Source organism: Scylla paramamosain, chromosome 29, assembly GCF_035594125.1.
Source record: "Scylla paramamosain isolate STU-SP2022 chromosome 29, ASM3559412v1, whole genome shotgun sequence".
Lineage (NCBI taxonomy): Eukaryota > Metazoa > Arthropoda > Malacostraca > Decapoda > Portunidae > Scylla > Scylla paramamosain.
The window spans coordinates 12,819,266-12,846,879 of NC_087179.1; the positions used below are offsets into that span (position 1 = coordinate 12,819,266).

Below are 27,614 nucleotides of genomic sequence, written 5' to 3' on the forward strand. Positions count from 1 at the left end.
ATTCATACCTGGCAGAAGGGAGATGGTTGCCGGGTGTTGGCATCTGAGCAAGAGTGAATGATTTTGTAAGTGGTATTCAAGGTGTGGATTTTATATCTGTGATTTAGAGTACTTGTGCTCACAACAATAACTTCTCTGCATGTATACATTTACATTACAAATTTTTCTTTTTTCTAAAATGGATGACAGAAGCTTAGGAAATAAGATGAGGCATGGGAATGTAAAATATACATGGCATAAGGAAGAGGATAATAGAGGTAGGAACCCTTCCTCTGGGAAGCTTAATACATGTTCCCACATAACAAAGCAGAAGAAACTTTTCTTTTTATACCCACCCAAGTCTAAGGAGAGGCACTTTATATGCCAAGAATAACTGAGTGAAGGGATGCATAAACAAAACACAATTGAGTAATGTTGTATATTACATATGAAATCAAGTAATGTGGACTCCATGTGGCCAGTGAGCCTCAGGGTCACATCAGTAATGAGCCTCCCTGTGCATTACTGCCTTGTCTTGACTTACAGTAAAGGCCACCACCACTCCTGTCTGGGTCTTGATGGCACTAATACTTGCTGGCACATACTCATTCAGAGCAAATACAAACAGGTGATGCACAGACGAGGTGGTTACAATATGTACATTATGTATAAACACAAGACTTATAGGTATGTATTTTGATTGCAGCAATATACTCATGTTTATCATATTGAAAAAAAGTTAAACTAAGTAATTCATCATAATTCATAAAATGTGCCACCAAACACAAACTTTCAGTTGAGTGTGATGAGTGAAGGCAGCAGTGATGTTGGCCTGCTGCCTCACTGTGAGGCAGCAGCTCACTCACACCTAACTCTGCTCCTTATTGTCTTTCTATGTCTCAAAATCCTTCTAGCACATGAAATGCAAGCAACACAAGAATAATGTTACCAAGAAACAGTATCTTCTATGTTCATCCTGTGTGGTGACCACACAGCTGAGAGGGAGGTCATAGCCAGCCTTGGGTAACACAAAGGCTTAGTAACATGTGACACAAAAATGTGCTGTGGGAATGTTTCCTCTTGCTGTGAATGAGTAAAATAAGGTAATGCTACAAGTATTTGTTTTGGAACAGCGTTGTGCATGGGAATCACTATTTGAATACTATTGCACTAAATACAAATTTGTTATATTCCTTCACTGAAGAAATTGGTATAAAGAAATATTATAGTCAAAATCATAAAACTTGCATTCCTGTGCTGGCAAAATGAGAAACAACCTGCACCACACCACTCATGCTGGCTGAGGCACTTGGGAAGCTTACGTTAAGCAATATGAAATAAACAATTGGCTTTCACTAGTGGAAATACTGACCCTGGATGCACACTGGAGTAGCTCACTTTTCACTTTTTTACTTGATATTAGTACAGGCAGATTTATTCATTGTGTACCACTACTTTTATACTTGATGTCAAGGACTCAGTTGCAATAATTTTGCCACCTGAGGGCATGCAAATTACGTAAGTTAGTGGGCAAAGCACTTGCCCTCAAAGTAATTACATGCAACAAATAATGTATTATACCAAAACCTTTACTTATTTGCAAGGTACCAGATTATACAGACAAACTATCCAATGTCCTACAAAGCAGTAAAAGTTTCAGCTGGAATACTACAAATCAGTCTGCACGGGCCAACCAGTGATAGTGTTGCCATGTTTGTGTGTCCCGAGTGGAAATGCTGCACCAGATTCCACACCACTGAGAGCAACATAGGTACAAGAAAATAATCAGCAACAAGGAGTCTCACATGAACTTCAAAATGATGTGTTTTGAATGCATGCTTTTAATATTTTACTGAAAGGGAAGTTTTGTAACAGTCTTTATGAGGGAACTAATTCTGTGGTAATTATAATGGGAGAATCCAGTGTTACCTAAAACTGAAACAATTTGCAGTGTATTGACCAGTCACATTAATGTTTAACTTAATTCAATAAAGCAATAAAAAGCAGCATTTACAAAAAACCAGCCACTTCAGGAAGTTCATGTAAGATCACTAAGTAATGGGAAGTTCTTGTAAAAAATAATACCTTTGTGTCATGAAGAACCATACAAACAAGTGGGCCACCCTGATTCTCTCTCTTACACCTGGTCATCAACAGTTACTTCCTCCTGAGTAGTCACTATCACACTGCCAGGTCTGTCTACAAAGATGGGGACCAATGAAAGGCACAAATACTGTGATATTGAAGACCAGACAGTGCTGCAAAACTTGCCAAAGGAAAAATTGCCCATACAAATTTTATCAGACCAATGCTACACAACCTTAATTGTGCTTAATATATTGTATGAGCATGGCAGGCAAGACCTCTCAGGTGTATAAGTTACTTCCAAGGCATGTATTTATCCTGCATTTACTAAAGACCACCTGTGTATACATGAAGAATGAGAAATTTCTGACTCATGAATCCACAGCACATATTACAAGGCACCAGCACGAAATGTGTAAAATACTGACATTTCAGATTAAACCAAGGATGTGGTTAGTTCACAAGGGAAGGAATGCATCTCAAGGGCAGTAACCAACAGTAAGTGTAAAGAACTGACAAAATCATTATCATACCCACATTGCCAACAATATTTCCTTATTTCCTTCATCCAACCCCACTTGTTACTCATTACACACATTGTAACATTCCCTATTATAAACTTTTATTCACATGTGTAACTCTAGCCCCTCTTATCCACATGAGTAACCCCAGCTCTATCCTGACCCTGGAGTTTGGAGCTAGCCCACAGAGGCAGCCAAGGGGCGTGGAGCAATGCACTTGTTCACCACAGATAGCAAATCTGGGTTCTCAAAGGCAGCTGCCACTCGCTCCTTGTCTGCCAGCTGTTTGTTGATGGCGGCCTCCGAAGCGTGACTCCCGGGGGTGATGACCACATCCACCTTGAACCTGAAAGAGAAAAGAAAAGAGAGGAGAGGAGAAAAGCAAAGAAAAAAAAAAAAAAAAGAGAAGAGAGAAGGATAAATTAAACTACTAAATTTTACTAAATACCACTTTAGTCCAGCAAGTACATACTCCTGCTACTACTACAACTCCTACACACTGCAAATCCTCTATCTAAAATCCTCTGGTCTGGAAAGGTTACAGATTTTGAATGCACCAACACCTCAACTTGTGATAACGTATAGAAAACATTGTTATTGCTAGTCAAAAATATTTACTATTACTACAACTACTATTCTTGTTCCTCCTCTTTCTCCTCTTCTCACTTCACCAAAAAGCCAGAAGACCTTACCTTCTTGTACATCACCCCAACATTCCTCCTCCTCCTCTCCCTACTACTACTACTACTACTACTACTATACTCCAATGGTCCCATTTCCAAACACCTTGAATACCAAACCTTAACAAACCACCACCACCAGCACCACCTACCTGCAGGGAAGTGTGTGGAGCAGCTTGAGTCGCACGCTGAGACCAATGAGGGAAGCCATACTGCAGTGGGGGATTGTGGGAGTGAAGAGGACTTTGACATGATTCCCTGCATCATCCACCTCACACTGCTCCTCACTCACCTACAGAGGATGGAGGGATGAATGAAAGGATGGTGAGGTTGAGGAGAAAGAGAAGGAGAATGGGATGGATAGAAAGGAAGAGAAGGATGAGATGGGCAAAATAGGCAGGAAAGAAGGATGGGATGGATGCAAAGACAGGAAATAATGATGGGAGGTGAGGATGGAGAGAAGGATGGGATGCACAGAAAGGTAGAGAATATTGATAAGATGGATAGAATGGGAGGAAGAAAATAATGATAAGATGAACAGAAAGGGAGGAAGAGAATAATGATAGGATGGACAGAAAAGAAGGAAGAAAATAACAGGATAGACAGAATGGCAGGAAGAGAATAATTGAACAATGTTGAGGATGATAGGAAGCAAATAATAATGGGATAGACAGAAAGGGGAGATGACTGAATGTGTATATGAATAGGGAATCATTTGATAATATTTCTCTTTACTACATCTTTCTCCAGATAAAATAACATCAACCACTGTAACTACCACTATCTTCTATCACTGGCTATATGTTAGACTAACTTGAAAGGGACGGTCCTGTGAACCACTAAACAACTACACCCCATTTTATCTAAAACTAGTAAAATAGATCTTCATATAATACTATTTGCTATTTTTATTTTCACACACACTCAGGAAAAAAGAATATAAATCAATCACAATACAAACAGTCGCACCACCACACCACTACCCCTCCCTGCCTACACCAAGTCACATTTCCACCCCTCCCTGCCTTCACCAAGCCATCCACCCACCATCACCCCTCTCTGCCTGCACCAAGCCATCCACCCACCACATTCAGTTGCTCCAGAGTGAGGGGGTGCTCTGGGTCTCGAATGCTGCGTATCAGGTCGAACACTTCCCTGCCATCAAAGGGGTCCCTCACCGCATCATCCCAGTCCGAGGGGTTCTCCTTGCGCTGATCAGCCTCAGCAAACACCTGAGGGTTGAGATTCTCCAACTTGTCCCCGATCCTCATGACTGACTTACCTGTAAAGAGGACCAGGCAATGAGTGGTGGTGAAAAATACTCGTGTAGTAGAGAGCAACCCTTTGTAGCAGTAGTAGGAATAAGAAAGTGAAGAAACTGAGGAAAAAAGAAAGGAAGAATAGATGAAAAGTTTGGTAGGAAGCCGAACAAAAAGTTGTGATAATAAGTGGTTTTGTAGGGGAGAGAGAGAGAGAGAGAGAGAGAGAGAGAGAGAGAGAGAGAGAGAGAGAGAGAGAGAGAGAGAGAGAGAGAGAGAGAGAGAGAGAGAGAGAGAGAGAGAGAGAGAGAGAGAGAGAGAGAGAGAAGCCTTATGAAATATATAGCAACGCTTTATATCGATAATAGGAACAGTAAAGTGAAGAAACTGATAAAAGTACAAGGGGAGTAGATGAAGAGTTTGGTAGGGAGCTGAGCAGAGAAATTGTTTGAATAGCTGAATCTGGTAGCGAGGCGGGGGAAAGAAGCAGAGAGGGTATGAGGATTATGAAAATGAAGAGGAGTTTTTGTAGGTAAGAAGGAGGAGGTGGAAGATGTCAGGAAAAGACATTTTGATTATTATAAGAAGAGGGACCTAGGAAGAAACAGTATCTGGCACAGGGGAGAGCAAGGCACTGATGTATGAGAGGATGCATGTTGACCATTACAAGAAACTAGGAGAATAAACACTATCAGTAGAGGAGAGAAATGCTTATGACCTGAGGTGTAAAAGGACTTTATACTTTACTTTGTGCTTTATACTCACCGTGTTTATCCAGCAGTGACTAAAGAGGCAAGGGGGGTGCTGGAGTGCTGTGTGGGTGCTGGCTCTGTTCACACCACCCAGTTGGCTATGACACTCATGAGATTCTTGGGGATGTCCAGGGAGTAAGCCAGCATGGGGTTTTTCAGGCACGACCCCACCACCTGTTGGTCACACAATACACACAGGTGAGGCATGAGATGATGTGGAGGAAGTTCAGAGTATTTTTTAGTGTAGGGAAAAGGAACATAAGGAAGTATACTGTATAAGGTAAGCAAAGAGTTCAGGGGATTTGTAAGTGAGGGAATAGGAACACAAGGAAACAGACTGTATAACTCTCTCTCTCTCTCTCTCTCTCTCTCTCTCTCTCTCTCTCTCTCTCACCTGGGCAGCCCTTTCCAAAAGAGTGTAGAGAGGGATGCTGATGTAGACAGGGATCCTGTAGGGGCTGACAGGGCCGTACAGAGCGTGACCCTCAGGAAACACAGGCTGCAACACCAACACTCATTCAACATCCAGTCAGTGAGAGGCTATGGGTGTGTGTGTCCTACGTCTGTCTGTCACTGATCTGTACTCTTACATGTTTTGGCTACTGGTGACTAGTGCTGGTAGTTGTCAGGGCTTTTAAAGGTGTTTCTATGATTCTAGTGATAGTTTAACAAATATTCTGGATCATCAGTACAAAAAAAAAGGATTTATTTATCTATGTATACACTAGGCCAGCAATCACACACAGGGTGGCACAAATGAAGCACCACACACTCGCACATGCACCATTCATGGACAACCATACTAAATAGATAGAAATAAATAAATAAATAAATAAATAAATAAATAAATAAAAACATAAGAATCTGGCTAACAATCTAGGTACCCCATGAAAATAGATTTTATAAAAGCTCAAAACTTTTAAGAATTAAGTCCTACATCTGATGCCCTACAAAATACATAGCAAATACACAAACACACACACACATTAATACCAATTTTCATATCAATATTTTGTTATCACATCAGTCCTGTCTGTATACCTTCAATTTTTGGGCTGCTTATACCAAATAGATCCATTATTATCATCATTATCATTACTACACACACACACACACACACACACACACACACACACACACACACACACACACCTTAGGATAGAACACCTCCACAGAGTTCACCAAAAGCACTGCACCAGTCTCAGCATCACGGAACACCCAGGGATGAGTGACGTAGGTGTTGATGTCGTACTGAGCACCAGGAGGGAGGGTCTGGGGGAAGCAGGGAGTGAGACAGGCTGAGAAAGTGAGCAAGGGATGAGTGAAGAAGTCAACAATTTAAGAAAAAAAAAGGAGACGGAATGAATGAAGGAAAGATAAACATGATGAGCTGAACATGAAGGGGTCAGGGAAAGGCAGGAAGTGAGAGAAGGATGAGTAAGTAAGTAAACAAAGAAGAATGAATGATGGAGAAGATAGGGAGAGAGGTTGAGGTTTTAAGGCATATGGAAAAAGGGAAATTGGAAAGGCTACATAAGGGGACAAAAAAGGAGTGATATAGATGGGAAAGAGGGGGAAGAGGAAGAGGAGAGAAGAGAGGGAAGAAAGGAGATAGATGACACAGAATATGAAGGAAGGAAAAACAGGATGAAAAATGAGTGGAGGAGAAAGAGGGATATGGAGAGAGAGGGAAACACAGCAAACAAAAGAAGGATAAAGGATGAGAGAAAGGAGAAGAAAGCCTCAAGCAAAGTTACACATTAAAGAGAGTAGAACATAATAATAAGTCAGGGAAATATCAGCTATCAACAGAAAATCCCTAAAAAAACTTGTCATCCAAAATCTTGTTGCACAGCAGGAAATGCTTGCTATTGCGGAACACTTCCTCTCAAGCACAATGCCACACTGCATTCACATTGAAAAAAGAAAAGAAAAATTAAAAACCACTGAGACAGAGGAATTCCAACACACACACACACAACCTTTCTTTAATCCTCTGACTACCACTTAGTATACCTTCCCCCTAATTACCAGTCATTCTGAGACATTTTTACTTGTTCTACAGCCAAGTCCATTCTTTAAACTGGGTAGAAATTGCAAAAGCTATTCTTTTCACTCATAACTTTCTTGTAGATGCTTATAAAGATTTCATATTTTGCACATGGTGGTGATAACTGCCTCGTATCAAAGTGAAAGGATTAAAAGCACCAAACTCAGCCACATCCAACGCTTGAGGTGAGGAGACAACCACGAGATAACCTAACACACTACACTGGATTCAAACAGAAAGATATTGAAAACCAGTGACCTTAAGGAAGAAACACCTGGAAGTACACACACACACACACACACACATATTTACACACTCACACAGCCACAGACCACAAACTACACTGGATTCATATTCAAACAAAAATATTGCAAACCATGGCAGTGACCTTAAAGAGGAGGCTGGAAATGGGCTTAACCGACAGGAGGAAAAGAGGAAGACCAAAGAGATGTATAGATGCAAAGAGAGAAGACATGCAAGTGGTGGGTGTGACAGAGGAAGGCACAGAAGACACAGCATACTGGAGAAGGATGATCCACTGTGTAGTGACCTCAAGGAACAAACACCTGCAAGTCCACACACACACATACACAAATACACAGACCCTTTCTAACACACTCACACAGCCACAGACATCTCACCTCACCTTGTACAGCTGAAACTTTCCCACGTAATTTACCCAGAGCACGTGAACACTGCGCTGAGTTCTGTTGATAAAGCGCACGTAGCTCTGTTGCTGTGAAGAGAACAGGGTGTGGGTGTCAGTAAGTGGGTAAGTGAGCTGCCAGATGTGTAGTAATGATGATGGTGATGATCCTATTGTTAATGATGGAAGACTATTAACCCCTTCCCTGCTATATGCAATAATTCACAGCACCAAAAGCAAAGAAATTTTTATGAACATTGATGGGAACTGAAAGGAAAGATTTAGCAATTTCTAGTGAGTATAATGCTTGCAGGTGTCTGTAGAGCAAGAAGGAATGTCTCAGAGTGGTTAGTTATTAAGGGAAACATGTCAAACAGCAGGATGCATATTGTACAGAGACCAACCTTTATGTCCTAGCTATGTATGCTGTTTGGTTTGACTTTGCTATACTCAATAGGATTCTACAGGAAACTGGCTTCAGTATAAAGGAAAATAGTAAACTATGCCTCATACTGGTTGTCAGAGGCAGTACAAACATTTCATCGGTGTGGTAGTATGTTGTAAACGAAGAGAAAATTGTAAACTACACCTCTTACTGTTTGTCAGAGATAGCACAAACATTTCATTGGTACAATAATGCATTGTGTGTAGTATAGTGAAAGTGAAATTAAAGGAATGATGATGATTTTTTATTTTGCCTTGATGAGGGTCTTTGTTCCCTCCATCAGAATGCAAGAGAATGACAGCATGACTGCCCAAGTGGCTGGCTAACAGATGCAAAGAGGATAACCAGAAAGATGATGATAATGATGATGATGATAATGATGATGATGATGATGGTGATGATGATGATGATGATGGTGATGATGATGATGATGATGCCAGACACAGCTTACTCGTGATATGATGGAACGCAAGGGTTGCTGTTGGTTAGGCTGAGGTGGCTGCTGCTGCTGCCTCTGCACTTGTAATTGTGGCTGCTGCCCTTCCTCTTCTTGTGCCTGGCCTTGTGGTTCGGCATCAGCCATCACCCACACATCCTTCTAGCAAGACACACAAGGATTGTACAGGGGCATGCTGACACACACACACACACACACACACACACACACACACACACACACACACACACACACACACACACACATGGATTGTGCAGAGAAGTGCTGAGATGTACACTCTCTCTCTCATATGCAACAATATTTATTGCAGGGAAAATTATGCTTTATTTATTTATTTTATTTTATTTATTTATTTATTTTTATTTATTTGTTTATTTTTTTCAAATCATATGTATGAAGGAAACTACTAAAATTAATGAGCTGCATTAATTTAAACCTAACCTATGCTAACATAACCTAACCCTAATCCTAACCTAACCAAATATTTGGATGAAAAAGCTCATGCTATTCCAATATTAGAAAATAAAGCACTACAAATAAAAAAAAAAAAAAAAAAAAAAATCAAAACAAAAAACACCACAAATAAAAGTAACACACCATAAATCAACACCATAAATCAAAACCACTGCACACACACACACACACACACACACACACACACACACACACACACACACACACACACACACACACAAAAAAAAAAAAAAAAAAAAAAGTGACAAGAAGCCCACAGCACGCAAGGCGAGGCCCAAACAGGAGGTGGTACATATAGGTCACAGATCTGCGTCTTGAAGTGAAACGGGCAGAAGTCACCACATTATTTTCAACACGATTTGTCATGTCCTTATCTTTACCACTGCTATTAAGGCTTTTCCTCACCTAACTATGTCCCAGGCCGGCTATTGCGTACTGGAACAGAGAAATTAATAGGGCAGACACCAGGCACCTCCTAATCTTTCCAGTTACCTTGAATTTACACGTGTTGCAAAGTTCTTATCCTCATATCACTGGTACGTCCTCATAGCCCTTCCCCAGACTAGCTATGGGGTACAGGAAGGGGGATATTAACAAATAGAAACAACCTTCACCTTGTAAATAACTTGAATCTATATGCCTTATCTTTCTTTATATTGCAACTATTAACCGTTCTGTTTCTCACCTAGCCCTCTCCCAGGCTGGCTATTGCGTGCAGGAAGAGGAAATTAACACAGGACACGGAGCAGTCACCAGGCACCTCCTCAGCTGTCTCTGTGTGGGAAGTTGGGAACAGACTGAATTTATTCATCCAGGGTCAGTCTCACCAGGGGTCTTGTATTTTCAGTCCTCTGTGATGTCATAAGGGCTCTTTTTCTGCCTATACGTATTGTTTTCTTACTTTTTCCTTCCTTTTTTAATCGTTTGTGAGTACTTGGAACATGGAAGAGTATTTGAGTATTTATTTTTTCTTAGCACTAGTGTTGTGACAGAAGCTTGTCTTAGGTTATCATGTTTCTTATCTTTTCTTTTTATTTATATTTTGAGCTGTTTTTATTTTTAAATTATTATTCTCTATTTTCCTTTTTTTTTCCATCTTAAATGTGTAATACTATGTCTAGAATAAATTAAAATCAATTAATTTTCTTTGCTACTGTTCCCTTTAACACGAAATAAGCTTTTTTTCTACGTAGTATATATATATATATATATATATATATATATATATATATATATATATATATATATATATATATATATATATATATATATATATATATATATATATATATTCTAACGTCTTATCCGTACATTATTTATTTTTTCGCCTTCTTTCATTTCCTAAAATCCATGTTACTTTTCTCTATATTCCCGTGTGTGTGTGAACGGGGTCACTGTATAGGTATTCAATGCAGATTTTTGCTCTCTACTAATGGTCAAGGTCACGCTTTACTCTCTCACCACGACTGTTGTCAAAGGTCACAGAGATGATTAGCCGGGTTTTCAAAAGTGTTTGTCCTGTTAATTATGTAGGAATCTTGTTAATACGTCACTAGAGTCGTAAATACACTTAAAAACATGTGTCACTTTCTTTACCTAGACAAGATCCTTTTGAAAGTAGTGAGGCGAAGTGTTGCTCGCAATCTGGGTAGAGAGGCAAATTATTCTATTGGGGCGGTCTACAAGGAGAGGAGAGAGAGAGAGAGAGAGAGAGAGAGAGAGAGAGAGAGAGAGAGAGAGAGAGAGATTTATAAAGGAGATATGAAGGAATTGGTCCTCAAATAGAATCGTAGATGAATAGAACAGACTCAGCAGCAGCAACAGCAGCAGCAACAGCAACAGTAGTAGTAGTAGTAGTAGTAGTAGTAGTAGTGTGTGTGTGTGTGTGTGTGTGTGTCATGGCACCGTAATGGTGTGAAAGTGAATGTGGTGAAGCATGATAGTGTGGTATAGTGAAGTGCCATGATTAAATAAAACAGTAGTAAAATAAATCGAAATTGCAGAAAAAAAAAAAAAAAAAAATATATATATATATATATATATATATATATATATATATATATATATATATACACACGAGACAAGAAGCAGAATAAAAACCCTAAAATAAGGCAGAGGAGAGTGAACAGAAACAGGAGAAGAAGCGACGCAAAGCGAGGAAAAGGACACAAGAGGAAGAGGAAGAAGAGACCAAGAAGAAGAAACTCAGAGGTAGTGGTGACGTGTTGACAAATCCGTGTGTGTGTGTGTGTGTGTGTGTGTGTTTACGGGAAATATAACTTTAGTACGTTAATTTCTAAATGTTCTCTTTTATTTTGTGATATAAAATGTTAAGTCTTTTATAGCGGTTTACGAATCACCCGTGAAACGAATGAATTAAATCCTAATATAACCTATCCAAAATTAAAACTAATCTAACCTAGCTTAATCAAAATCTAATCGAATCATACCTAACCTAATTCAATCTAACCTAACATATAATGCCTTTTAAAACCATGATGTACACAGTGAACGAGTCGGCTGTGAAATTAACTGAATCTAAACCAAATCTAACCTAGCATGGCATTCTGGTAAAAACGCTGTAAATTCTAGCTTTAGCATCTCCTTACATATTCATCTGTCGTCCCTCCCCATCCCCAACAAACTTTGTGACTTGTGGGAAAGCAGGGTTTTCTGCAAGCATGAGTGAAATTTGGCTTTCGAGAAAAGTCGGAAAAAAAAAAAAAACATTCTTTTCAGATTGTTTTAGGGGCTGGGGGAGCAAATGTGGCAGAAATATGGGCTCCTAAACCGAATCTAACCTAACGGGGAGCTTCCCCCGACTTAACTTAGTGGGGGCAGTGCCATTTCTTTATGCAAGGGGCACTGACCTAGGAAGAAAAAAAAAAAAAAGTGCAGCCCCTAAAAGAAATGTCAAAAAGAATTATCCAAAATTGGAAGATAAGTGTCTTGAGACCATTATAATTTTTTTCTTTTATCCCTTGTGTGTGTCTGCCACCTCAGGCCATGGTGGAGGCAGGCGAGGGAGTGACCCACGTGGGATCCGTCATGAACCAGCTGGAGGACACCAGCCGGGAGATCAAGGAATGTTACGAGAGGTGCGTTGGTTTGCTGAGTTTGTTGGCAGGGTTGTGTTTGCAAAAATGGTGCAGCACTTTCACTTTCTAAAGGAAAAAGAATGTTAAGCTATATTTAAACCTTGTGTTTCCTTTCATTTCAAGACAGTGCACTTTAAAAGCACACAACATTCCTTACATACTCAGAATTAATAAAAGAAGAGGCCCAAAATGCTACTGCTATCACCACTATACCACTGCCTTGTACTGCAGGCTGGACTACATTGAGAACAAGCTGCGACGAAGGTACTACCCCACCGACGAGAAGAAGCGGCTGGAGAAGGAGGTGAAGGACATCAAATCACACCTGTCCCGGCATGAGAACAACCTGAGGAGCCTTCGAGGGGAGAACCGCGTGGCCATGCTGCTGTCGGTGCTGCTGCTGGCGTTGGGGGTACTCGTTTATCTAGTGTACCGCCTCCTCACCTAACCTATTCTCCCCTCCTTGACTCAGCACCTGGTCATCGCCTCACAGCACCCTGTTATTTCTTCTACTACTTCTCTCGTCTCCCAATCATCACCTATCACTCGGCAAGGCACGTGACGCTGTGCTCTCATGCTTCTCCTTTTGCTGGTGTTCCCGTGACCTCTGCTTAACACTCCCTGCTTCTCCTCCTCTTCCTGTTCTCTCTTGTGAGTGTTAGTTCTCGTGTCCCTATTAACCACTTGTTTGATCTTGACATGCTGCTCTCTACTGCATCATTACCTTGTTTTCCTGGTGGTTTATCTCCTTCACTATTCACTCCTCTACTGCATTACATGTCCCGTTCAGATACACTTTGCTGCTTTCAAGATCTCTGGCATTGTTTATCGTTATCATGCCTCACAGTGTTATTTCCTAAGCTTTGTGTGTTTCTCAGGATGTTGCCATGGCAGCTGTGTCTATCTTTATCTCTGGTCTTACTGTTGTTTCCATCTATCTAGCAGTGGCCATTGTTTCTATCTTCACCCAACAGTGTTAAGCTTACCCTAGAATGTGTCTGGCTCTTAATTCCCCAATCCTTACTGGGAGAATTGCTATGGTTCATTCTTTTTAAATCAGTATTTCTCACCTTTTCTCACCTTTCTTTCTTAACCTGGTCCTCCTAATCTTCCTCCACACACACCTTGACCTAGGCATTGTCTTTCAGTCACCATCACCAGTCTCTCCCTGCTCTGCTCTCTTCATTGTGTCCACTGATTCCAATTCCTTCCCCCAAATTTCATCATATAGATGTACTTAGAGTTCCACCATACATATACTAATCTACAAATTTTCCTGACCTTAAATTTAACATCATACTACTCAGTTCATTGAATTACTACAAACTAGGCCATGTTGTGAATTGTGACCTGCAATGTTGACTCGCTAACTCGACCCGTATGATAAACAAGAGGAGCATGTGAACCCCACTTGGTGTGACAGCTTGTACTGAGGCACAACCCAATATGGTGCAATCAGTAAACACAATTGAGAGGTGTTGTCCCAGCTCACTTGGCTTGTTCCTGGATTTGTGATGTAAAAATTCCTATTATGAAAGGAATGTTATATGTTTTTAAAAGTGCACTGTCTTGAAATGAGCCATGTATAAGTGTGAGAGAAAGCACTAAGTGCAAAGATGGCATAACATTCTTACTCCCCCAGAACATGAAAGTGTTGCATCATTTTGGCAAACACAATCCTGTCAACAAACTGCCAGCAAACCCACATACTTCTCGTAACATTCCCTGTAAACACAACCCTGCCAACAAACTTCTCGTAACATTCCCTACAAACACAATCCTGCCAACAAACTTCTCATAACATTCCCTGCAAACCTAACCCTGCCAACAAATGGCCAACAAACCCACACACTTCTCTCTGTGCACTTTAGAAGACATGACATTCCATCACTTGAGTTGTTGCTGCATTTATAAAGTAAGAATTCCAATATGACAAGTTATAAGCAGCAAATTTTAAGACTGCACTTTAGAAGTCATATAACATTCCTTATGTACTCACATTGAAGAAGTCACATTTATATGAGGCCTTTGTCACAACCAAGTGGACCGGGCACAACCATTCTCAAGTGTATCAGCTACTCATTGTGTTGATCCCATCCATCATGCCATTGTATTGAGCTGATGTGAACTAGCTACCACTCTGTCTTACCGTTGTCCACCAAGCCCAGATGAAGACTCTCTCCTTGCACTCAGACCTGGCTTAGCTGTGCATTATAAAGCTGTGTGCTGCAGCTTCTTTGCATCTGAAATATTGCATCAAACTTTATTTAGACAAAACATTCAAAGAAAACATTTACTTCATTACATTTGCAGTCAAATATTTCATTCATGCAGAACATGTTATAAAGAACATGATTTTCACCATTTCTATTATTGAAAACACTTCACTGAGAGAACTCCATTACTTAGCTGTAAGAAGTAACTTAACAAAGTATGTTGTGATAGAATTATTTGTCAATGCAGAATGAAGGAGGACGTTCCACCAACACTGAGGTCCTCTTAGGAAGGATCTCTCAGACTTCCTTGTGATGAAAGGAAACTCAAGTAATGCATCTTTCCAGTCTCTGTTGTGTTGGGGCAGCTTACTTTCATTACACACACACACACACACACATACACACACACACTTCAACAAATCTTTTTGTCATTTGCATAATTTTTTTGACATTATGTAATTATTATCCTTGGAAATGATTCAAAACATACTCTGGTACATTTTCTATGCACAAATTAGAAAATTGCAGTTTTGACCAAACTTTGAGGCAAATATTGTACATTCCATGTATTTTGTAACTTGGGTAGGTAATTATTTATCTGACAAATTGTAATTATTATTATTGTGTATAGTTAGGATACTTTTACAGACATTTTGTTATGTGATGAATTAGAATCATCATGATTTGCTTTTTATACAATGTGCTGGAAGTGTGCACAGCTTGAGTGATCGACTTGCACAGGGCAAGACGTTGAAAGGGGCCAAGAATAGCATTAGCTACACTTGTATAAAATAACTTATTGTGTGTAGGTCCCTTAGACTTGATTGATGTAACCCCTGCTTGTAATAGTCAGTGTGTTGCCACAACACTCACACTGTCATGTGTTCCTTAGAGGTGCCCGCTGCCTGTGGATGTCCTCAATGGCACGACTCATGTTACCGTTTCACTGACGGCTGCACCAGAGTATTGCAGTACTGCATTTGAGGGATGATTTCATTGTACTAAATAAATAAAGCTCAAATGGGAGTAAGACTGGCAACTAAGTCTTATCACACAAGAAATTTATAAGTCAAATAAACTGCCAGTTTCATTTTATATGTTATATTTGCTCAATTATGTGTAAAGTCAAAGTCTCCAAGTCAAACAAACATGTCAAGGTGTATATATGTAACTCATGTGTGCTGTGTTGAAGTATTTCCACTACTTTTCCTATTTTTAACATGTTTTAGAAAATTCAACCTAAATTTTCCCCCACACCACTTAGTCCAGAAAGTTGCATTTCCATTGTATTGTTCTTTACTTCAAAACTGAAGTGGAATCTTGTGAACATTCCATTGAGGAATACAACCGAGTGCCATAAGCAAAGTGTGGGGTAACATTACTGAAGGAGCTCATCCCTCAATTGCAACAGGTGTCAGTATGTAGTGATATGCCACGATGCTCAGTGAAAGTGAGGGCTGATGTGTTGTGTAATAGGTGAGGTCTCCACACCAGTTTTGTTGCAGAGGGATTGTCTCCCTTTGATTGTGTTCCTTGTGCCCATTGTTGTTCTGTACCGGAGGACCAAAGTGTTGTGGTGCACACGTGTGTCTTAGGCTGTCTGTGTGTACATATGTGCTGTAGGGTACCGTGTATATTATAGTGAGTGGTGGTGTACATACTGTATCTTGTCCCAAGGGCCAACAAACACTGCAACAGCAAATACATAAAATATTTTATTAAAACTTTAACATTACTTATCCTATCAAAACTAACATCAAGGAATACTAAGTCCAAGGCACTTCATGATCTGTAAACAGCATCAGTAGTGAAGAATTAACAGTTAGGGTGAGGTGCACCAGTGGGGAGATGCCCTCCCCCTTCCTCTCTCCCTTGCTGGCTGTGATAAAGTTGTGTTTGTTTACACTTGACAAAGGTTACTAAAATGGTATCCATTTATTTCTTCATCAAGAATAGAGTCACTTTGTAAATCAATAAAGAATGATTTTACTTCAAAATCTGCATATTAATAAACTGTACAAGGAAAATATTTCCCATTACGGATTTTTCTCACTTGTATTGATTAGTCTCCTTTTAGGAGGATGTCAGTCTGGTGTGAAGACAGACTGTGATGCCATTACAAAACACACATCCAAACAGTGGCACCACCTTTGTGAGCTTCCTGCTCCATGTAAACAAACACTTCCCAGATCACGTCCAAACAGCTCCACAGACTGCTGGACACACTACATCATGGAGAGAACATAATCATGTCAGACTAAACAGCATGTGAAAATATCTTAAGTGTTTGATGCATACTTAATATCCAGTAGAAAATTACATGCAATATATGGAATAAGACCTCCAGCCTGACAGCCTCCCCACATCCTCCTGTCCCCTCACCATGCACACCACCACAACACCACACCACCAACACCACCACCCATCCCTATTGTCAGGGAGGCTCTGCACTCCTCCAATCTTCTTGCCATTTGAGATTATAATAAGTTAACTAATTCTTTGGCACTGGTTCAGCAGAGCATCCATTTGGCTGATGGCATCCTGCTGTCACAACAAAACAACTGGTCCACCCTGAGGCCAACTCACTCACTGCTCCTGCCACACCACATCAGGTCACACACTGCTGGCCTCACCTGCCACTCCACAGTCATGTCACACACTGCTGGCCTCACTCACTCATCTTTGAAAACTACATATACATATATATATTATGTTAAAATAAAAAATAAATTGGTACAGTGAACCTATGGAGCTGACCTCTCTCACAGGGGATGTCAGCTAGGTATACAGATGCTGGAAAGAATATCAGTCTGAAAGTGAATTCCTTACAGATTCAAAAAGCAAAACTATAAAACTCATTACCAATTCCACTTTGTACAGTCATGGTTGGAGGTAAGTTAACATCACATTTACTCACTTAATTTTTTTTTTCTTTTTTTTTTTTGCATTTTCCCTCAGGCTGTCCTCTAATCTAGTGAAAATCTTACAGACAGCCACTGGGTAAAAAGATTTCAGACTGAGGAAAGACACAAGACACAGTGAAAGCAAAAGCAAGCCACTCAACTCCTAACCACAACTGCACCACACAAACTCAACTGAAGAATGAAGCTACTGAATATCACACAATTACAGATCACAAGTTAGGTTATGCTATCATGCCAGTGAGGAAAACCTGACAACTAACTCCTGCAGGTTCACAGAGAGTCTAGCATAACTCTTCCAGTTAAATAGCTACCAAGGATCCAGACACATGACATGGGGACCCACTCTCGCTAACAGTCTGAGGCAAGTACAACCCAACTATAGATAAACATATATACAGGATATAAATAAATGCACTGGTAGTAAGTGAAGCAATACAGGACATTACAGTTCCCTCCCATAAGACATTATCATCACACTGCCTCCTCTGCTCAACACCAAACATGACAAACCTGAGTTAGAGTACCTGAACAATCAATCACCATGGACTGCATTCAAGTGACCGGTTTTGATTTACACAGAAGAATGCACATGAAAGTTATGACAGAGAAACTCAACAAACTTCAGACTTATCAAAGAAGGCAAAACAAACTTAACTTTCAAAAAGCCAGGAAATTTAAGAAACGAATTACAAAATGAATGGTTTACAAATCTGTCATTCATTGTACCTTCCCTTATGACCTTTTCTGTAGTGATGACTGTCCTAAAGATAGTATAGGAAAGAAACAGAGGCCACAGATCAGAATGCAGAAAAGTTCCACCTTTCCTTTCATTGACGTCAACACCTTGGAAGGTCTACGCCTTGAATCTCCAAATGAAATCAACCCAAACAAGGAGCACTTGCTCTCTCCCTGATCTTCATGCCTCAGAGACAAAGACTCCACACAGGTTTTCTTACTCATCACAGAAGGAAAACACAAATATGATACACAAAGAAATGCAATAAATAAGCCACTAAATATTAATAACTCTGGCCCCTATTTCATTTTGGTACATCTGCCTCACTTCCACCCAGTGTGAGATGCTCCCTTTCACGACACACTTAACAGGATCACGGGGGAAAGGCAGCTGTTGGAAGTCAGAAGTTACTAAAGCCACACATTTTTATCCTGTGCCTCCATTGCATAACTCAACCTTAGTTTGCTTTCTTTGACTCTACATACAAAACTCAAAGCTAAACACTCCAATCTAATATATAATGAATGTAAATGCACAGTTATAATCAATAAAAAATCCAATCTCATCTAAGCGGGTACATTCTGAACCCACAGCAGTGAGAACAAAACTTTCTGATGAAGTGTTTGACATGATCATTGCAGTGCTACCACGAGGGGAGGAGGAATAGGGTACAGGCAGAGGAGAGGAGGTGGGCACTAATAAAACTGTGAGATGGAGAGATGGTTACAATGTTTCCTATCCATACCCAGGAATAGAGATGGATAGGGTGAGTGACGGAAGGCAGAATATGTGGGAGAGGGGAGGTGGAGTAAATGACAGGAGGCAGGATATGTGGTAGAGGAGGAGGGGTGATGTGTAGGGTGTGATGGGAGGCAGGATATGTGGGAGAGGAGGGATGGATATGTGTAGAATGTGAATGGGGGCAGGATATGCAGGGGAGGAGGAGGGGTGGAGTGAGTGATGGGAGGGAGCATATGTGGGAGGAGGGGTCACCAAAGGATGGAGCTAATGCTGGAGCGCTGACACATGAAGTGCTACTGAGATGTTTGGTGACAAGTGTTGGGAAGCCCTTAGTGAGTTACGACGCTGTTCTGCTGCCCTTCTTGTCTCACCACCCTGCCCAGTGGCACTCCTCTTGCCCCTCGGCACTGCCACTCTGCCACTCCCTCATGGCATCACACAGCAGCTTCTGACGGCTTTCGTGGTGTCTAGTCTATTAATATTACACATCCAAACACCAGCAGTACAAGAATAAATGAGGACTGCTTATGATATTGCTAATCAGGGACCTAAATGCAAGCAGGGAAATGCTCTCAGATGCAAATGTTGCCTCAGGGACTGACACTCGGCCCTACACGCGGAAAGCTGACGTTTGATTGGCTGCTAGGATGAGTCTGTGGTCCAATTATTAGGGCCACAGACAGACAGACTGACAGCCGGGACGGAGGATTGGTAGGTACAACAGTGGACTGGAATGACTCCACAGCCTCTTCAACCCAATCCTGCTGCCCGTTCCAATCTAGGCAAACACGGCTAGGTTGGAAAAAAGTAGCTGGGCACTGTCTGGTGATTTCTCAGCTGATGAGGATGACTTGCATCCATGTGAGAATTGAGAACTGCATCCATGCATCCACCATATCATGGCCACTTCCCAGGAAATGAGCCCAAATACTTTTTTCTTTTTGCCGTGTGAGTCAACAAAAGATGCTCCTCCCCTAAGTTCACATCAGTATGAGATAGGACGACTCTGGCTCCTCAGTACACTAATGGTTAAATATACAGAGGATATACATAATATTATTGTCCTCAAACATATAATATGACACATAGCAACCCTATCAGCACAACATGAGCTCAGTCAGTGGGGTGAAGGCAACACTTTGCTGCTCCGGCCTGTGTGATGTGTCAAGCAGTGCTGCAGATGTGCTACTTCTGTGTACAGTTGATATTATCACTTACTTGTCTATTCATTATTTCATTACGACATTGGCACAGGAGGCAGGAAAGGGTTCAAACAGGTTTACCTAGAGTCAGTTTCTTGTACACTACAGTATGTGTTGGTGTATAAGACAACCCCAAACAATTTTACGGTTAAAATGAAGGTTTTGCAATTTGCTTGCTCTGCAAGGTGTCCTCTAGCACTGTGCTAGTCTTTAAGGTTATGATTATAATTTTGGTTCAGAAAAATCAATAAAAAAAAAAAAAAGGTAAATGAAATGTTACCAGTTAACAAAAATTAATCTTTCCCAGAAATGATAACACTGCTAACTTACCTTACACTGATAATACCTAGTTATAATGTATACCTGCCATTACCAGTCCATACAAATTTTACTACAAACATGTTTTTCACAACTGGATGGCAGTACAGTCAGCAGTGGTGCCAATGGAATGCACTCACAGCCGCCAGTCACTGTGTACAATGTAGCTAACTACCTTCCACAAAAGGTAAAATGATGATTGTTAGGAATTTCCATTTGGCCAAAAAGTTTGCATTGTATGGATGCTGTAGCTTGACACCACATGACATTCCCACACAGCACAAGCCTCTCCACCTCACCCTGTACACCTGAGGCAGAAAACTGTCCCTTACTGTGGGAAGGGATTGTTTAAGGAGGAGTTTGTCTTGTGCACCAACACACACAGTACATTACACTCTATGGCTTGGATGCATTTGATGACTGATTGCCTTGAACAATGAATTTGATGATTATTTTCTGAATCAGCAGCTTTAGCTTTCCACTAGAGTGAAAGAGCAAAATCAGGTATGTACAGACACAGCCTGTAATCTTCATTCAAGCTAAATAAAAATTTTCTTCCAGGGGATCTACTCATCCATTCTTTCCTTCAATAAGGCATTCCTGTCTTTCCATCAAGCCTGGTAAAACTTTTCCACCTTTTATTGGACCATCACTTTTCTTGTGTCAGGGCAGAAATCACTACTCCTATATTTTTTTTTTTCTTTTTTTAGTATTCAGCCTTTTGTTCTTGCTGTGCCAGTAACACTGAAACCAAGTCCTCCTTCCTAAGACCATTCACCAGTGCTGCCAGCAAGGGACACACCAGCTACTGTCGCCACATGGGAACACTCCACACAGCTGTTATAAAAGCCAACTGTCCCCAGTGAGTTGTTCGTTTATCATGTATTCCATGGAGCTCTGATTTTGTTCCTTTTGTGAAGAAATTCCATGATCAGATAACATGTGCAATGAATACACTTTTCCATTTGTCATCCTCTATTTTTCACTGGATGTATCTCGCGCACACACACACACACACACACACACACACACACACACACACACACATTAGACAGGAATCTACTAATCACATACAAATCTTCAGTGAATCAATTTTTCTATGAAACCCAAAATTGTCACTAGAAACTCATTGTATCAACCTTTGCACAAATCAACACATTCCTTATCACACACTTTCCAGATCAATAACCTCAGCTGTGCATTGATGTGCCAACTCACACCTCCCTCACTGCCTCTGTGCTGGTGGTGCCGGCCAAGAGGACACAAGGTAACAGAAATTATTCAAGTTCAGACCATACTACCCATTTTTACACATCACCGAGTGGCTTATGCTTACTTCATCTGCTGCCTGTACCTCGAACAGAGAGCAAGGAGCAGCACACGCCAGGAGAGGCAACACTACAGACACACCAGCAGCAAGCACCACACAGACTCCACCTGCAGCACCACCTAGTGCCAAATAGCACACAGAATGCCTCTCAGAAAAGTAAAAAAAAATAATTCTTTTCACCATTACTAATTTATAATTTTCCAATGGACCTTACCTCCTACAACAGACCTGCTGGCCTCCACCAGTCCCTTTCTCTTTGTGTGGTGCAATTAACAAAGTGCAGCAACTGACCTACAGAACCTGGGGCTCTGAGAAGCAGACGACCCCCGGGTGGAGCACAGGAGGCTGGGTGCTCCTCTTGAAAACCTGGATAAAGGAAATGAGAGCCATGTTGACAAGTTTGTTTCCTCTCATATATATATTAATGAATACATAATCTACTGTTAAGTTTTTAGATAATCAAGTATACAAAACAAAATATATTTTTCCACCTAGCTTCTCAAGAGTGTTTCTCCTGTCAGTAATATAGAAATCTCATTAATCTGTCTCTAGAACCATATAAGCACCCTTAAAAACCAGCATGGCTTCAAATAGACTTCTGAATGTAGTGAAGGTGTAAAGCAGAAGTGTTTCAGAATATAGTCCTATATCTGACAGCTTTTTCGAAGAACTTTTGTTAACAATCAACTTTTTCCCCCCCTTTTTTTTTTTTTACTTTAGTCTTATTTTTCCCTTCTTTCATCTCTTCCCTTCATTTTCAACTTTTCCTTTCTTCCTTTCAATCCTTTATTATCTTCATCTTGTTTTTCTTTCTTTTCCTCAAAGTTTATGAATCTCTCTCTCTCTCTCTCTGTCTCAACCTATGCTGCAGCCTCACCTCATCCAGGAAGTGTGCCAAGACCTGGTAGTAGCCGGGGCACTTCCAGGTCTCATTGTGGGAGCCGTGTGTGAACTGCATGAGACGCTTGGCTGGGGCGGCGCAGCAGTGGTACAGCTCTAGCATCATGCGTGGTGGCACCAATGCGTCCGCCTGGCCTGAGAGGAATAACGTCGGCACCACCACACGGCACATCTTGTACTTGGACAGGTACTGGTGAGGGGATGACCACAAGGGATGGGTTAGAGAATATATGAAGGCAGATATCAGGATATTTGTTGGTTCAGTGGTAGGGGTATCTGTTAATCTATCTAGTATGTGAATTCGTGTGTAGGAATAGCAACAAGCAAGGGGTTAGAAAACACATGAGAAGAGATACCACAAGACTTGTTGGTTCAATGATAGAGTATCTGTTAATCTATCTACTACTACTTGTAAAGTGTGTGTGTGTGTGTGTGTGTGTGTGTGTGTGTGTGTGTGTGTGTGTGTGTGTAATGATAAGGGTGCACTAACTAACCTTATTCTTGTGGCACCAGTGTGGGAGGCGTGCCAGGAACCTCACCCCAGAGAAGAGCACCTTGGCCATGTCTGGGATGGAGGTAAAGGTGTTCTCCAGCACTACTGCTGCCACACGACTGCTCACCTCTGCTCGGCTCACACAGTCAACCGCCACTGCCCCACCTACCCACCCACACACGGGGAACACAAGTAAGTGACCATTTGGAGTAATAAAGAATAAAACAATACATTATAGTCTCCTTCCACCATACAAATCCACACTTCTCAACCTTCACCAATCCGTCACACTTACCAAGGGACCGACCAAATATGATGATCTTGTTTTGGTCAATGTCACGGCGAGTCTTGAGGTAAGAGACGGCAGCCTGAGCGTCCAAATACAGCCCTTCCTCTGACGGCGCCCCCTGACTCAGGCCATAGCCACGGTACTCCAACAGCAGCAGGTTCACCCCCAGACAGCGGTACAGGCCATAAACATTACTAAGCCTGCATGGAAAACAAGAAAGAAGGTATTAAACTGTTGCTGCTATCCCCATTCACAAGATCACCAGAGTTAAAAAAGCTGGAAAATTCATCCCTTGCAAGCCAAAACAAGATTAAAGAAAGGGAAAAGATTATGAGAAAAAAATTAAGAGAGACGAAGTATTAGTGTATGCAACCACTACCCCCATTCACAAAATCACCAGCAGGCCTACAAAGTGTTAGAGCTGAAAAATATATCCCTGTCAAAATGTGGCCAAAGAAGCAGAAAAGATTATAAATTAAATAGACAAAAAATTTACACCACAGATGAGAAAGTACAACTTACACACACACACACACACACACACACACACACACACACACACACACACACACAGCCCCATCACCCCTTACAGCACCTAAACACACACACACACTGCTGTCCCATCACCCCTTACAGCACCTAATCACACACACACACACACACACACACACACACACACACACACACACACACACACACACACACACACACACACACACACTGGCCCATCATCCCTTACAGCACCTAAAAGCACACCTAGCAGCCCCATCAGACTGACAGCACCTAAACACACACACACGCACACACACACACGCACACACACACACACACACACACACACACCGGTGGCCCAGGTTTCCAGCATTCCCGTGAAAGTAGACAAAGGTTGGGGCAGTGTGGATGGTGGAGGGGTCCTGCTTGACAAACACGGCATGGAGCTTGGTGCCATCACGAGCGTAGAGGAACAGGTTCTCTGAGGGAAGGCCAAGGGTGGCTGGTGGCTGCACCAGAACCCTTGAATCGGGCGGGAAGTTCGGCCAGTACACCAGCAGGTCACTTATCTGATACACCACACCTGCAGAGGAATGCAGGTGTGTGAGGGGGAGAGGATGATGTCTCAGCCCAGCCAGCTGTCATGCACCACTTGTTGCTGATAAACCACGGCAGAAACTCAAATCCCAACTGGCTTAATTTGTAGTTTTTAGTTCTTTAGTTTTTGATGCTTTTAAATTTGAGCTACGTTTTATTGTTGTTACTTTTATCTTTCATCTTAACATTCACAAATACTTTTATGCAGTTTTATATTTTAGTGCCCTATGAACTTATTTGTTCTGGCACCATGCCATCTGATAAAAAAAAAACAAGATGTGGATCCTACAGAGAGCTTCAGTAAAAAGAGATAGGATAAACAAGAAACACAAGTAACACGCAACAAGTAAATTTGTGTGTTTGTTGTGGTCCAGTCGTTATTACCTTTGTTAAGAAAGTGAGCAGCTGCCCTGCGTATCCCTATCATGGTGATCTCACTATGAAAGTAAAGCACCGATTGACTAACTATATGAAAGACAAACTTGGGGACACATGAAGAAAGCAATGTAGGAACAAAGTATATAAAATTAGACATGAGGTATTCAGGTGGGACAAAACTATCTGTCTGTCACCCTACACTAAATACTGTTTGTCTTCCATAAACATGACACAACAAGCCTACCTGAGAGAGCAAACAGCAGCAGCAGCAGCGCCAACAAACCCCCATACAGCCAAAACAGGACAAATATCCCAACAACCACTGCTGACGAAGTCACCCAGAACTTGCGCATCACCGCCAGCACCAGGCCTGCCACAAATTTGATCACCGCAAAGTCTGCCTTCTGCTTGGGGGTCATGTTCTCCTCCTCGCAGTCGTGGTTTGGGTGGTGATGGTGGTGCTGGTGGTGGTGGTGGTGGTGGCACACTCTGGGGCGTGGCGGAGGGTGCGGGGGAAGGCATGGCTGTCCACTCTCTACATCCTCGTCAGCCATCCTCTCCAGGCGCACCATGTCCCTGGCACAGCTGAAGTGGAGGGACACTCACTCTGTTCTGTTGGGTGCTGTCATTCTATCTGTTGACACTCGGGGTTCTGGTTGGTGCTCTGCCCTGGGTGATGGCACAACGCTCCAGCCAGACTTCCATCACAGGGGCTTGGCAGTGCAGTCAAACCTTGTGAAGACTTCCAGCTGCTGATGCCACGGGCTGGACAGCTGCCATCCTGAGTATAGAAAGAGAGGGAGAAAGAGTATTAAAGATTAAGTGTCTTTGTCTGATGTTAGTATGTTATGTATTTCACTTACACTTAGTTATTCATACATTCACACAGGTTAACTGTAAAAACATCATGCATCAACTCCACATGCACAGAGAGCTTTCACATTCTCACAGCACATGACTGTTTCTTCCCTGACTGGACTACATATAACTGGATATACATATTCTTAATAGCATTAACTTCCTCCTCCTCCACCTCAAGGAATTATCATCATAACCTGAACTATCTATCTATATATCTAACCGGCAATCCCAGACAGGGTAACTGTGATGAAGAACCACACACTTACACATGTCATTTGCACTCTTAGCCCTATTGACCTCTGGTGGAAAGGGATAATCTTGTGGACCAACACACTACCCCCCCAGGAGCTTAGGTATGGCACATCTGGCCACAAACCTTTATTATAAGACCCAATAGCATACACTAGCTTATCCTTGCCCCCTTCATTAACCCCCCCTTCATTACCTACCTACTCCAATCCTGAGACCACAGCAGATGCAGATACTTTCTACGGAGTGCCCCATACCCTAACTAGGTCCACATGCCATGGACATGGGCTCTGCTGGACTTGAACTAACCTAACAAAATTACAACTAGGACTCTGGTACTCCTGACCCAGCCATTACATAATTTAATCCAACATATATTGTTTTCCATGCTTAAAAGTTCATGGTTGGTGTGGTCAGTGAGTGAGTTGGGTAATTATCAATGAGTCATATGGCTGGCTCTTTTTCCCATTTTTTGGGGCTTCTACCCTCTATAATGTTGGGGACTTGGTTTTCAGATGGGGAAAGCTAAAATAGGGCAAATACTGCCTCTTACCACAAAAAAAAAAGTATATCATGTATGTACAAGTCAGTGTTGACAACGATACATTTGGGAAATGGGACAAGGCAGTGATATATTCCACCTAAGCTAATCTATGGGGGCAGGAGCTGAAAAAATAGGAAAAAGAGCCATGTGAATATTCTTAATAATTACTGTAAACTGGACCAGTAAGAGCAGATAAACAAGCTAATCTATTCACCCCCAACTGGCTAAATAACCACCAGATTAACAAAATGAGCAGGACAAGAGATATTTCATGTTCCTGACAAGTGTTCACTCCTCTGTCTGGATAATCACCTCAGAGATAACTAACATAAGCTTAGCCCACTAGTTGCAAGACAGTGACTATTTATTTCTAGGCAAAAATGATGCCTTTTCCATTCACGATCCACATAATGAGGGGATAAACAGCAAAATCAATGAACTACACTCATCTAAACTTAACCTAATCAAGCCCTCCGATGAAAATGCACGTTATGTTAATGCAGTCACCTCATTTCTTCACTTCTAATTCAGGACGTGACAGTGTAGGTGTCACAGCCAAGATAGGGAGCCAATACTTGAATGGGAGCAACACAACCCAGCTGTGACCTTCATCCCTCCCTCAAAAAAAAAAAAAAAAAAAAGTCCCACGCCTACCATGTCTCCATGATCCCACAAAAACACTCCTTTTCTAGTCCCACACTAACCCTGCGTCCCGCTAACCCCACAGAAATACTTGCATTACACATCAACCCCTCCATATCTACTTAACCCTACACTTCTTCCACAATAAACCCCCGTCTTAACCCTGTGAAAAAAAACAATGTCTTCTCTTCACTAGTGCCACACCAATCCCTTCAAGTCTCCTCATAAAACCCAAATGCCCCAACATGCCTCACGG

General features: G+C 41.5%; 3 protein-coding genes across 8 annotated transcripts in view; 1 reads left to right on the forward strand and 2 right to left on the reverse strand.

The window, feature by feature from the left end:
• Nucleotides 1-404: 404 nt before the first annotated feature.
• On the reverse strand, nt 405-10,268 carry LOC135115338 (MIP18 family protein galla-2-like). 5 transcript variants are annotated; one of them, XM_064031981.1, is made up of 8 exons: nt 10,250-10,268; nt 10,034-10,122; nt 8,869-9,015; nt 7,973-8,062; nt 6,429-6,548; nt 5,671-5,775; nt 5,290-5,450; nt 4,351-4,547 (listed from the first exon to the last, which is right to left on the reverse strand). In XM_064031981.1, the coding sequence occupies exons 3-7, from the start codon at nt 8,998-9,000 to the stop codon at nt 5,358-5,360; spliced, it is 540 nt and encodes a 179-aa protein (XP_063888051.1). In that variant the 5' UTR covers nt 9,001-9,015; nt 10,034-10,122; nt 10,250-10,268; the 3' UTR covers nt 4,351-4,547; nt 5,290-5,357. The 5 variants fall into 5 exon arrangements, with proteins under 5 accessions (XP_063888055.1, XP_063888051.1, XP_063888052.1 ...); XM_064031982.1 differs by lacking the exon at nt 10,250-10,268 and adding an exon at nt 9,841-9,914 and having other exon boundaries at nt 10,034-10,185; XM_064031983.1 differs by lacking the exon at nt 10,250-10,268 and having other exon boundaries at nt 8,869-9,012; nt 10,034-10,183.
• A 1,171-nt stretch (nt 10,269-11,439) lies between these two features.
• Nucleotides 11,440-16,386, forward strand: LOC135115340 (uncharacterized). Its single transcript, XM_064031989.1, has 4 exons — nt 11,440-11,559; nt 12,352-12,446; nt 12,678-12,858; nt 14,910-16,386. The coding sequence occupies exons 2-4, from the start codon at nt 12,355-12,357 to the stop codon at nt 14,973-14,975; spliced, it is 339 nt and encodes a 112-aa protein (XP_063888059.1). The 5' UTR covers nt 11,440-11,559; nt 12,352-12,354; the 3' UTR covers nt 14,976-16,386.
• A 4,886-nt stretch (nt 16,387-21,272) lies between these two features.
• Nucleotides 21,273-27,614, reverse strand: part of LOC135115339 (protein ABHD13-like) — a 6,765-nt gene continuing 423 nt past the window's right edge. For both annotated transcript variants that reach the window (XM_064031986.1, XM_064031988.1), the window contains exons 2-7: nt 25,307-25,843; nt 24,439-24,670; nt 23,602-23,795; nt 23,308-23,471; nt 22,791-23,003; nt 21,273-22,279 (exon numbers count right to left, since the gene is read on the reverse strand). In XM_064031986.1, the coding sequence (XP_063888056.1) occupies nt 22,205-22,279; nt 22,791-23,003; nt 23,308-23,471; nt 23,602-23,795; nt 24,439-24,670; nt 25,307-25,634 (1,206 nt within the window). In that variant the 5' untranslated portion in view covers nt 25,635-25,843 and the 3' untranslated portion in view covers nt 21,273-22,204. The remainder of the gene's footprint in view (nt 22,280-22,790; nt 23,004-23,307; nt 23,472-23,601; nt 23,796-24,438; nt 24,671-25,306; nt 25,844-27,614) is intronic.